The sequence below is a fragment of the Amblyomma maculatum genome, chromosome 2 (genome assembly GCF_055883805.1).
Source record: "Amblyomma maculatum isolate TAMU_Amacu chromosome 2, ASM5588380v1, whole genome shotgun sequence".
Lineage (NCBI taxonomy): Eukaryota > Metazoa > Arthropoda > Arachnida > Ixodida > Ixodidae > Amblyomma > Amblyomma maculatum.
Window position 1 is genome coordinate 4,582,142 of NC_139345.1, and position 13,043 is coordinate 4,595,184.

At 43.3% G+C, this 13,043-nt stretch overlaps 1 protein-coding gene across 7 annotated transcripts in view; it reads left to right on the forward strand.

The window, feature by feature from the left end:
* LOC146197878 (leucine-rich repeat flightless-interacting protein 2) overlaps positions 1 to 12,072 on the forward strand; it is an 80,640-nt gene extending 68,568 nt beyond the window's left edge. For all 7 annotated transcript variants that reach the window (XM_084593151.1, XM_084593152.1, XM_084593156.1 and 4 more), the window contains 3 exons: positions 4,711 to 4,790; positions 8,272 to 8,376; positions 9,646 to 12,072. In XM_084593151.1, coding sequence (XP_084449277.1) covers positions 4,711 to 4,790; positions 8,272 to 8,376; positions 9,646 to 9,747 — 287 coding nt within the window. In that variant the 3' untranslated portion in view covers positions 9,748 to 12,072. The remainder of the gene's footprint in view (positions 1 to 4,710; positions 4,791 to 8,271; positions 8,377 to 9,645) is intronic.
* The last annotated feature ends 971 nt before the right edge of the window (positions 12,073 to 13,043 follow it).

Here is a 13,043-nt window from a genome sequence, read left to right on the forward strand (position 1 = left end):
GGAGCCTTGCACCATATATGGGTCATCACAAGTCAACTTAGACAGTTGCCCCTGCAGGTATCTAGCCACATGACTTTGCCACGTATTCCTGTCTTCCACAATCATCCTGAAGGGGTTTCCTTCTTTGTGCGTCTTAACGGAAAAGAATGGCCGCAGTGTGAGCTCCTTACTTCCTTTCACATTTCCCGAAAGCTTTTCCAACCCTATTCGGGCACAGGTTTTTGCTGCTTGCAGTCTCATTTTTTTCAAGCCTTTTTCATCCACTCCCGGTTCATCGAAATTCTTTCGAATGGCTTCAATGGCTTTTCTTTCGTGGTCTTCCCGTTTCATTACTACAAAACGGCCAGTCTTATCCGAAACGTGTAGCGTAAGTGCGCGGTCTATCATGAAGTCTAAGGTTGTCTTGATTGCGTAGTCGTTCTTCTTTGTTTTGGGTAGATTTCTCACGCATTCAATTCCTCAAGACGGGGCGATATCAGCAGTTGAAGAATGTATTGACAGCTATGGACTTACGAAGTTTCAGAACGAGTGTGGGACGAGCGTCAGCGGCTTCCTTGAACTACTGTGGGTGTATCTGAGATCCCTGTATGTGCTGTACGAAGGGAAAATTTACGCACAGCGAGGAGGCATTTGTATCGGGTCGTGCTTGGCTCCTGTCCTTTCGAACCTTTGCATGGCAAAGGGAGACCGCAGCCTAAAACCGGAATTGGATAGCAGGGGTGTTGTAGCATGCTTTCGATACGTAGACGATTTTTTGCTTTGTTTTAGTACAGAAAGATCTGGTACGGTTGACGCGGATATGATGGTCGCGCTTTTCAAGGGCGAGTTCAATGGGCTTGACTTTACCTATGAAGTACCTGATAAAGGGATGATAAGGTTCCTCGATCTACAAATACAGGAGACCCCCATGCACACATGCTGGTGGTATCATACCAAAAACGAAAAAAGCCTCATGAGATTCGATTCGAGCCAGTCCAAGCTTGTTAAAAGGAGCGTCGCCCACTCATGCATGTTGCAGAGCATTAAGAAGTCCTGCGATCACAAAATGACATAAAGCATCGGCATGCAAATAACCAGGCTGAAAGCCAGTGGTTTCCCAGATAGTGTCATTTCGTCTGTGGCAGAAAAGCTGCTGAACAACATAACGAAGAAAACGCAGGTGCAGAGAGAAGAGAGCAACAGAGAGCGATGTGTTGTAATTCCGTATATACACAAAGTATCACATGGATTAAAGAAGGTAGCAACCAAACATAATGTGAAGGTGATATTTAGGGCGCCAAAAAAGTTGATAAGCCTCTGTAATGCAGTAAATGAGCATGATAAGCGTGGCAAGAGGAAGGAATGTGAAATTGCACATCAAAAAAGGTTCATACCTTGTCAGGATGAAATCATTTACAAGATCCCGATTTCGTGCGGAAAACAATACATCGGACAAACGGGAAGGTGTGTTAATAAGAGGCTCCTGGAACATCATAATGACTGTGGGAAAATCAGCCACCCTGGAAATCTTGCGCAACATTGCTTGCGATGCGTAAATGGCTGCAAACCATTATTTCATAGGACTGAAATTGTAGGTAAACAAAAGGAAAGAATTGAAAGAGAAATAGTAGAAGCCTTCTTAATCGAGTCAGCAGAAAAAGATACGTGCGTTAGTACATCTTCTGTGGCTCTCACAAAAGAGGAGCTAGATATGATAGCTGTGCAGATGCGGAGTTGTGGTCGAAATGATAACGTGCGTGATCACATGCATGAATGATGTGTCTGTGATTTGACAAGAATGCCTTTTGTATATATGTACGTGTTTTGTCGATAAAAATAAATAGTTGTAAGTTTGCGCTTCATTCGTGTGTCGTCTTCCATTTGTCTCTGTATATCAAGTAGCGCAGTATTCCACAGAATGATCAACCAACTGGCCCCCGTGTTTGCATTATTGACAAATATAGTGAATTTTCACTTATAAAGCGAGTGCGAAGTGAAGTGAATATTTTGGAATCAAACTGAATAACCATATTTATATGGTTGTAAATCGACTTGTAAGTCGAGTCCCCCAAATCACATGTCTCTAAAATTAAAATAAAATAAAAAAAAATACCTGTGGATGCTTTCCATAATGATAATTTATTGCTTGGCTGGGGTACTCATCTCCACTCCGCATCGTCTATTTCGGCGATATACGCGGGAAGCTTGGCCTCCAGCTCTGCATAGCATACCAGCTGTGTCCATTGAAAGTCACTTCGCTTGGCATCACGGTTGAAAATTTTGTCTCACTGCCTCCTCCACTCTCACATACCCCGTCTAGAAGTTTTCAACTTGCAGCCCACAGCTTGTTCCTTTAGCATAAATGATAGCGACCACCTTGAACGCTGCGCTGAACAAGTAAAGTGCCAAATGCTTTTTGGACTGGAGGGCTCATGACGAAGCATGTGGCCGCTCAACGAGTGATTGATATTGGCTCTTTCATCAACCATTGACATTCCCTGGAAGTGTTGGCATGTCACATGACCCGGTGTGGCTTATGTGCAAAAAGCGAGCGTCTGCACAATTAGAATGGGAGAGTATTTGAAGTGTTCTTTTTTACTGGAAAGAGGCGCGCTGCTCAGTCAAAAGGTCCGGTGGGAGGACCGATTCTGTGCATTACTTTCGTTCCTTTCTTCAGTGGTTTGGCAGGGCGGCTGGTATGAGAAGCTATGCAGGGAGTCGTCAGTGTGGTTCTTCGCAGCATGCAGGGTTTGTTCGTTTGCTTTCCTCGTTGTAATGAAAACGTACGTGCCAGTGTACTGACTGTATGCGGGGCTGCAAATATATCGGTTGCCTGCAGTACCTGCGTGTGAGTTTACACACTCGCGCCCACACACCTGCAGTTTTGTAGTGGTGGAAAAAAAATAACAGTCAAGACTGAGAGCATCTTCCGAAGGGTGCGTAAACGCTGATATTTGGAATTAAGCTGTGAAATTATACAAAATGTTGCTTGGCATGTGAACGAACAATTTGTCACTATAGTTGTTTCACATAACAGGCGTAACTTGAAACGTGGCTGATTGGATCTAGTGCTCTAACGCGCTGGGCACAGAAGCAGACAAATGTCTAGCGCTGCCTCCGCTACCGCTCAGGTAAAAAAATAAGGAAGCAAACATGCATACTGCTTTGTGCTTTGCTCGAAGGACAGCGAGACATCCCCTCCCACAATTAAGCTCACGCCTCCTTGCATCCTTTTCTCGCATTTTACTGGACTTGTGAGAGATGTTGCATCAACACCTCTCATAAGTGACGTAAACACTGTCATGTTTTTGTCACATGAATGCATGCCCAGGACCTCTAGAATTATTCTCCAGATTCGAATAATAACCCTTCTGTAAATTATCGACATTCCTGTAGGTGCAGTCGGCGCGGTGCAGTAAAAGTAAAAAAAAAAAAAATCTTTTTCAGAAGCGCGACTATTGCGCTCAGAGCTGCAGAGCAAACACATTACTCCGTAGCCTCATGCTTTTGTTTTGACTAAGTCGACCTTCCCACTTCCGATTTAAGAAGGGGGAGGGGAGGGGTCGGCTTACAATCGTATATACATGGTAGTTTTTGGCTGGAAATCTAGCAGTAAAAAGTTTTGACCTTTGTTCTCTTGAGACTCTGGAATTCCAACTGCCGAAGGACGCAAAGATTAAGCTGTCGGCAGCTTTGAGATTGGTTTCCAGTGACACTCTAGCCATGAGAGCCAATGCCGATGAAGCGTTTGCCTTTGTCATGAAGGTAGTTTTTCATATTTAATCTTTTTCATCATCTTCGTCTTTCGGACCTTCCATGCAGCGGAAGCACAACATAGTTCCCGTTGCAGCAGGATGTCTTTTGCATCTCTGCCTTTCTCCTTCTTGCCCTATCACATGCGCACATGGATGATGGGCCAAAGTGTCCAGCTGCCAAACACCAAGTTATGGATGCGGTTGGCATTTGTGTGTGCGATGTGTGCTAGTACGCAGAGTGGTACAATTGTGCAGCAGTGTCACATAAGAACTTCAATTGCTTCCTCTATAAATATATATTCCTGAACTCTAGAATATTGAAATACTTCACAAATATTTGAAGTTTTTAAATATTATTCGCATCGACACCTGAACCAAATAGCACATTATTCGGTGTGATATTAGAAACTTTCGAATATTCACTCAACCCTACATTTTTGCGCGACCTACCTTTCTATTGTGTTTCACTGCTATGCACAAGTGGTGCTTTGTAGAAAAGTAGAGGCACCCGCTAGCATACAGAGGTGGTGCGGTGCGCTCATGTCCAAAAGCTCAAGCTTGAGAAAATTGCACAGGCATGAGATATATGCTGTGAGAAAATTTTGGCTGTTGTCGCATATCATGTCCTCTGTTTAAAACTGCAGCACTCATTCTGTTAGTCTAAATGTGCTAAGTACCATGCCACTGTGTGCTGATGCCTGATGTAGAGCAGAGGTACATGAATGATATCCTGGTGGTCAAGTTGTATCCATCAATGTTCCACTCTTCAATTTCCTCTGCACATTTGTAGTGCAGAACTTTCAGCCTGTCCTGTATTGCAATTCTGCTTTGGTTGAAAATAAAAATAAAAATAAAAAGAAAAAGAAAATGAAAAGGGCAGATGACTTGAAGGAGGAATCAAGCTCACGTTCATATGCCTGGAATCTGACTTGCATTGTGTGTTACATGAGCACATGTGTCATTTATTCTTTGCCAGGGGAAGCCAACAAGCAAGTGGACGACTACAAGTACAGGCTGCGTAAAGCGGAGCAGGAAAACATTGCACTTCAGAGCAGTGTGAGTGGCTAGCGAAACAGGGTGTCTGTGTACCATGTTCTCTCGACATTAATAGTCCCCGCCCCACCCCACCCCACTCCATTTATTTTTTCCCGACCCCGAGAACGCACACTTAGCCGTGCATGGCAACGCTGTATAAGGGGAAAGGGGGGTCCTGGTGGTTGAGCTGTCACCGAGTGTTTGTACCTTAAAAGCCCCTCGGCAGAGGCGACACACCACTTTGGCCCACGCATCCCATAGACAGCACCTCCTGACTGACCTACCTGGGGGAAATTGGCAGTCGACTTTTCCTGTCCTCCCCACCATCTTTCACTTTCCTATCTTCTTACAACTCTCCTGTCTTCTCCTCTATTTTTGGTGTTCCGTCTTCCAGGTGCCGAAGGTTAACCTTGTGTGGATAACTATTCTGAGTTATGCCATATTGGGTTATAGGTATGGGTTACAGCTGGCATGGGTAGGGCTTGCTTGTCAATTCCTGTCCCTTCCCCGCGTTGGGCTTCCGTGGTGGGTGGTGGCCCCCATTCCTAGTGTTCAAATCTTTGGCAGATGCCCTGGCTCTAGGCTACAAAGTAATCAAGCTAGCCAGTGGTGACTTACTCCTTGAAGTCCGAGACAGTGCACAGTACCCAAAACTTGCAAACCTTACCGGGGATACGCCAGTCTATATACCAGCCCACAGATCCCTGAACACAACCTGTGGTGTAATATCTGAAAGGGGTTTCCTAAATCTTACTGAGCAAGAAATGCAGCAAGGGCTCACTGACCAAGAAGTAATAAACGTTCACTGAATCGAGATCCGAAAAGATAAGGAAATGCTCACTAAACACCTGGTCCTGAGATTTGACTCAAGTACATTGCCTCATTGCCTGAATCAGTTGAAGTTGAATACTTGATGATCCAAGTACGCCCTTACATTCCTAACCTCTGCAGATGTTTTAATTATCAGAAGTATGTTCATGGCTCAATGAGTTGCCACGGGCACAAAACCTGTGCTAAGTATGCCTCAAGGGATCATTCATCAGAAATTTGTGACTCTGAACCACACCGTGCCAACTGGGAAGGTGATCACGCTGCATACTCACGGTCTTGCCCGAGCTGGAAAAAAGAAGACTTAAATCTAAAGACAAAGGAAAATACAGTAAGCCCTCGTTAACACGAACTCGCATATCTAAAAAAATCGGTTAAGTCGAAAGTTTTCCACGCTGCACCTTCACCTCCCATAAGTGCTATCTATTAGCTCCCATTTATATCAGTAATTTTCGGGAGTAATGCGAGCATAGTGATCCAGCTTCTGCCCAGGTAAAGCCTCAGGTAGGGTCAGCAATAGCTGTCCTGTAGTAAGTGGTTTTATTCGAAAGCTGCCCCATCATCTTTGAAACAGGGCTCACCAGTCCCTCAGGCGGCAGCCCACAAGGCTTCCTCCCAACAGAAGTCCGGCACTCGCACATCCGCAGCACAACCGCGGAAGTCCAGTGTTAACAGGCGATGGACACAAGCCCTTCTTCGCCCCTGCTGCAGCGGCGGCATCTCTCTCTCGAAAGAGAAAAAAAAAAATGAGAGAAAAACACAACAGGCCTTGACAATACAGAACCTCAAGCTTTTAACTACATCCTCCATAACTATTAGTATGGCGTTCCTCATACAGGGCCTCGTCAAAAACTACACTGATGTAACAAATTTTTTAAACTCATTCTCCCAAGTCATTTTATGTCTGCAAGAGACAAACTGAGGAGCACAAAACAAATATTTGAAAGAAATACAAAGTCTCTTGTAAAGACCGAGAGAAAACAAATAGGTTTTCTTGTGGTGTAGCTATTGTAGTACAGAACGCAATGGCAACTCGTGAAATCAGATTAAGAACTAAATACGGAGCTGTTGCTGTCACTTTGCTCCATTTTAGAACTTTTGCAATATGTTTCATATACTTTGAGCCTCATTTAACAGTTCTGCTTAACGATTTGGAAACACTTTTAGTGCAACTAACAGAGCCGTATCTGGTATTCTGGTATTATAATGCACACCCCTCTTTTTGAGGGAGTGAACAAACAGATCCAAGGGGCCATATTTCTATGCAACGTCTGCCTGCTGAATACAGGCCAGCAAACATATTTCTGCCCAAGCACTGGAAAGATGAGCTGTTTAAATCTGACCTTTTGTTCGCCATCTATTTTTACTAACTTTAAATGGGATGTTTTAGATTATTCATAGGGAAATGATCACCTAACTGTTATTATCAACATATCATAATCACCATCAATAACTCTGACAAAACCATGCCACCGGAAGCTTCATTTAGCTGATCGGGCACTGTTTCAAACCCAAGCCAGTCTTGATAAAATAATACCGTATTTACTCTAATGTAACGCGAGATTTTTTCAATAATTTTTGGCTCTCAAAGTCTACCCTCCTGTTATAATCAAGTACTGCGATTCGGTTGGCTAAAGCAGTGCCGGGGTGCAGCCATATTGAATCCGCCACTACTCTGTTTTGGTTTCTGCGGTTTTACGATGTTATGTTGGCAACGTGGGCACCAGGGAAGCCAAATCAGCCAAATCCCAATCCATTCAAAGTCAAAACGTTGCACGTTTTCCTGGGCTTGGAATCACGTTGTTCCCTTGATCATGCGCTTATCACATCTTTCGCAGCGGATTAGTGTGGTTAATTCTGTTGTTATTGCATTTCGCATGGCAACGCACTGTGCACGGTACGACGCTCGCTTCAAAAAGGTTATTATGATGGCAGAAAGAATAGGGAATTCTGCAGCAGCTCGACGGCTAGACATTGCTAATCTACCTTACGTGGGTGGCGCATGTAGTGGGAGATAGTTTTTAAATGTGGGCCTGACCGCAAAGGCTTCCGAATCGTCTGGGAGGACGACAGTGAAAAGGAAGACTGGGTTTCCGAGAACTCTGCCTCCGACAACGACAACGAATGAGCGTTTTTGATTAGACTGCAATAGCCATAATGTCTATTAAAGGTACTTTTTCAAGCGCTAAACTCGCATTACATTCATAGTTCCCACTGGTCAGTATGGAAAGTCGCCCTTCACGTTACATTCGAGTTAATATGGTACTTGATGAACTTAGTGTTAATGGCTTAAATGAATTATATTCACCACACGTATTATTACTGCTGCAAACCTAGCCATTCCTCAGACCTCTGGAGTGGTACAACAGAATCGTAAAGCTTATTAATAGTACATGCAAGTATGTAGAAAAGCAAAAAAGCAAACCATTTCACAAAGTTCTACAACAAACACATTCCTTTACACCCGGCATTAGTTTTAGGTGAAAATGCCCTTATTGACTTATCCTTCATTCTTAGTTTTATAATACACAAACTATAGCTCAGAACAATTAAAATCTATAAATAGACCAAACTAGCATATAACCTTGTGGTTAGTGCGTGATAGCCTCAGTTGCTGATGTGCCACTAAACCCATCGCAACACAACAATAAATGTTGTTTATTTGTCTAAATAGGTATCGCGGCTCGAGACGCAAGTGTCACGCTTCAAGACCACACTTGAGGAATCTGAAAAGCTTGAAGATGACCTCAAAGCTGAGAAACGAAAACTTCAAAGAGAGGTGAGTAGTTCAGTGAGAGCGTGTACCACAGAGAAAGTGCAGGAATGAAGAGAGCTTTTACTTGCTAATGAGCAACAGAATAGCGCTTCACTTTGGTTGGCACATGGCTAGCAAATGAGAAGAATGCAGTGAATTCTGAAAAAAAAAGGAAAGAAAGCAGCTGCCAGTAGCTTTGTTTCAACTGGAAAAGATGTAGAGCTAGTGAAATATGTCTATGGAATGCTTTCTTAGACCTGTACCTGAGTCAGCCGTGCCAAAAATGCCATGTATAATTGAAAAACTGATGTGCACTTCACAAAGAAGGATTAGTCTATTGGAATTTTTCATTTTTCAGCTCTGTTACAGAAAACTAGCGTTAATTTGGCTTTCAAATGTTTGGTTTATCGAATGGGTCTGAAAAACTGCTGAAAAATATTTGCATCCCAGTACTTTTATGCAGAAAACACGTGTATGACGCTTGTTTGCATTTGAGACTAAACACAAGTGAGAACGACAGTTTTTTTCGGTTTCTTTAAGTGCTTTACTTCACGCACACTGTAAAGAATGTTGAAAAATTGCTCCAAAATCATAAAAGCCTCTGCTGTCATTTTCAAGGTGTGATGCAATGGTGCTTTTACAAAACAGCCCACTGCATTTTGAAGACGCTTCACCGCACAATAAACGTGATGAAGCATGTAATGCAGTGAAGTTGTGCATGTAGAATGTACAGTTTCAGTGATTTCTGCGTACTAGAAGCAGCATGGGGATGCACGTGAGGAATATGTGCATAGGCATTATAACAGTGTTACGCCATTCGAAACTAAAAACAAGAACAGTGACGCGCCAAACAGCATCTTGGACCAGGTACTTGGTACCTGGTAAACTTAGTGTTTAAAACAGTCGTACGAAAAGCAGAATGAACTCTTGCAGAACTTGTTTATCACATCATTTTTGCTACTTCGCAAATCAGAACCCAGCCCAGCTTACTTTGAGTTAAAATAACTTCCAAAATTTGCCTAGTTTTGATTTAAATGGTGCATGATCTTAAAAAAAGAAGTGAAAAGTACTGCTGCCATTGCATTTGCTCTTGCTTTAAGAGCTCTAGAAGCAAGCAAAGCTAAGCACTTGGCAACATAAGCAGGAACACGGGTCTCACCTTTCAGCTATTGCTTTGATGTTGATAATTCTATCCAAATTACACAGCTCATGTACTCATCACATGTACAGTGCACATGGCCTTCAGAACTGATCTTGCAAGTCTTGATATTGCCGATCTGTTTGCGTCCCCAGTGTCGAGAGGCCCAGGCAAGGATCGAGGAACTTGAGACGGCCAACAAGCACCTCCAGAAGCGTATTGACAAGCTCAAGTCAGCACGGAACAGCCTAAAGTGACTCCAGGGTGCCACATTCAGTGCTGACCAGAGTTTGTGTACAGGAGCTGTAGAGGTTTAACTTATTACCACACAGTTTCTACCCTTCCCCTTCACCCTACCTTTTGGTGAGACGCAAGGCATGCAAAACGAGGCGCACTTCACTTGCGGCAGGCTTTGCCAGCGCCTTTGGGCATTAATAAGTGAGCCATCACTCATGCTCTGTGCGCTTGGAGTGGCAAGAGACAGTCTGCGGCAGGAGATAGTTTGCTCCAGCAATTTGTCGAGAAACCTGTGTACATATCCTGGGACTGGGAGCCACCCAGAAACCGCCATATTTTGTTTTCTAACTGAGTGGTGTGCTCTGGTCTCGTGGGGAGGGACAGTGTCTCAAAGGCAGTGATGCACGCTGGAGCGCGTACTGAAAACGATGATGGCAAACATTGTCGGAGGTCAGCGACTATGACGGGAGGCAAAGGGCTGGCCTGTCTCCGTCCCGTAGATGTGACCGTAGATGTGACCGTGGCACTCCGACCTCGTCGGACTGCTGGATTTGTGTATGAACACAAACTGTTCCTGATAATATAATTCTGTAGGCCTGTTTAGAAGACTTGAGGGAATTAATGTGGTTGTGGTGTGTGCGCACGGCAACATGTGCAGTTGCTTGTGTCGCATTTGCTTAGTTTGCAGATGGTTACGCAGTCTTTGTCTTGTAATGGGTCCCGGAGCCTACAGCTGCTCACGCTGCCTTGTGGCAGGCTTATGTATCCTGCGGAATGGAAGCTCAAGACACACTTGAATTGAGTATGCAGTGCTGAGGCTGCAGAGGCAGTGAACTGAACACATGCATGCAATAATGGTGTCTGGTCCTAATTGTCTGTATGAGAAGCCAAAGAAAATGTTTCCGTTGGCATCATTACGTAATTAGGAGTATGTGTGCTACTCAGTTTCCTCATTTTAATTTAGTGCGTCTTTACAGTGGGGTCGTTATGTGGGAAAAGTTTTCCTCTTTTTTTTTTTTTCTTTTTTTTTCTTTTCTTTTTTTTTTTTTTGCTGTATCGCAGTCTCACACGTGCTCTGCTGTGGAATGCACAAAGGCCTTTACTTTGCCTCCGAAATTGCTAGCTGCAATTTGTGGGGCGTATGTGTGACCTTTGACGTTAGCTCTGTTATGGAAGTTTTTAGCTAAATGTTTGGCTGCGTTAAGCCTAGTGAGACTGTCTTCTTGGGTTACCTGCTCCTTCTCGGCCACATACACAAAAATAGAGAGATGGGTTTCAATGTGTGCAGTGCTGTGATGTTCCAATGAGTGCCAATTACTTTTTGCATGTTTGTCATCCAGCTTCACTGGTTTCTGAAAGGGTTAGTAGCCTTTCTCGACGGACTGTTGTCGAGCTTTTCTTGCCATAAATACTGCAGTGAGGCTACGCAAAATGCAGTCTTGCAGTTTACTTCTAGCCCATGAGTACTGTGCAAACCAAATCCTCGCATCTTTTGTTGCTCTTTTTATTTTTGCATTTTGAGGCTGATTTTCGTAGTCCTATCGGGATGTGAGGTGCATAATGTGTGCAGTCTCCTTGCATCAAGCACATCCAAATAGTAAAATTGCAGCACACGTTATACAGTATGCTGAAAGAAAGTACCTTTCAGGTTCCACCCAAGTGTGGTCTATTCTTTACAAGTAATGAATCCCATGTTGGTGTGATGCCTAGAAAAAAAGCCTGCCTTTGTCATGCGGTGCTCATTTCTTCCGGCATCTTCTCGAGCAATGAACAAGGTCTCCGACGGTAAGAAAGGTGTGGGCACGAGGTGCACGGACGATGCGTGCACATATTTTCTTACCCTGCTATAAAACTGCCTTAGCAGTAAGGGCTTTTTTTATTATATCCCTAATGTGTGGATCCCATTTACAGTCTTGCTGCTACTTGCTGTGCCTGCTGCTTGAAATTTTCCAGGGAGACCTTCAACACAATGCGTAGGTTAACAATCACAGGCCTTCAAGCTAAGGTGATAGCTTCCGCCACTTTGACACAGTTTGTCTTACTGAAATAACTGAGAAATAGCTCAAATGGCACAACTAAAATAAAGCGTGTGAGAACTTTGAGCAAATAAAGTACATTCTTCACATTTTGCATTTTTTTTTTTCACTTGGATGTTGCTTGCATAGTGCAGTGCGAGCATTTCTTTGCAGGAAAACTGTGAAAGGCATTTCACCTTGCACTGTGCAATATTCACAAGATTAAGAACACTGGTGGACCTCTTATGGTGGCTCTCTTAGCTAGGCTGTGTACCTTCTGGCTTTAACCTTAAAACACCATGAATATCCACTGAAAAAAAAAAAATAGAACAGATTTTGACTGGTTTCTAGGCACATTGAGATTAGGAGCTGCCCATTTTTGCTGAGAAAACATCCCACTCCTTCCCCTTTCAAACATTCAGTGGCATTTGTAACAGTACAGGCAACATTTTAAACCCACGTTAAAGAGAACATTGCCCTATGGCATAATATTCTCTAACAAATACAGTAGAGCCTTTTTATAGTAAAGTCTCTTGGTCCAGCAAAAATCTTTAATTTATCTGTTGTTAGACATAATAAGGCCCTCAAAATGCAGCCTATTAACTGACTACTTACCAAACATATCTCGTTGTGCTATGAAAAAAACTAAAATGCCTTTCTTCATTCTGTTGTCCTTTCTGTGCAACTTTGGTTTTCAGTTATTGGATTTTTTATTTACGTCTTGTGGAAGTACCTCTTTAGCATGAATGCAACATGGCTAGGAATACAAATGAGTTTGAACCAAAGCCTTGCATAAACATATCTTCTTCGTTTGTCATTTAAAGGGAAACTGCACTGGTTTTAGATTTTGATAAGGTTTGAGGGGTCGAAATATTATGGCTTGCAGTTTAAGCATACGAAATATCTTGGCGCTAGCATTTGTCAGTAGCACAATTAGCGAATAAAATCGCAACTTTTATCGGCTTTTTTGCACTGCACAGCGGCGGGTTGGTTGGGTGTGTATGATGATGTCACTGACGATACCAGTACCTATCCCGCATAGAAACGCTTGGTTTGAACAAGTAAAATAAAGCTAACAAAATAAAAGGTCCAGAAACGTTTGGCGACATCAGAAAAGGCAGAAAAGTGAGCGAAGGCAAGGAAAATAAGAAATAATACCGTCCGTGATGTTATAACTGAGCTTCTCTGCACACCTTCAGTGCTGTGAGGAGAAGCTCAAATTTTAATCGTCGATTACGTCATCAGTTTGAATGCTAGCGCTAAAACACTTTGCATGCATTACCTGCAGCCTCTATAGATTT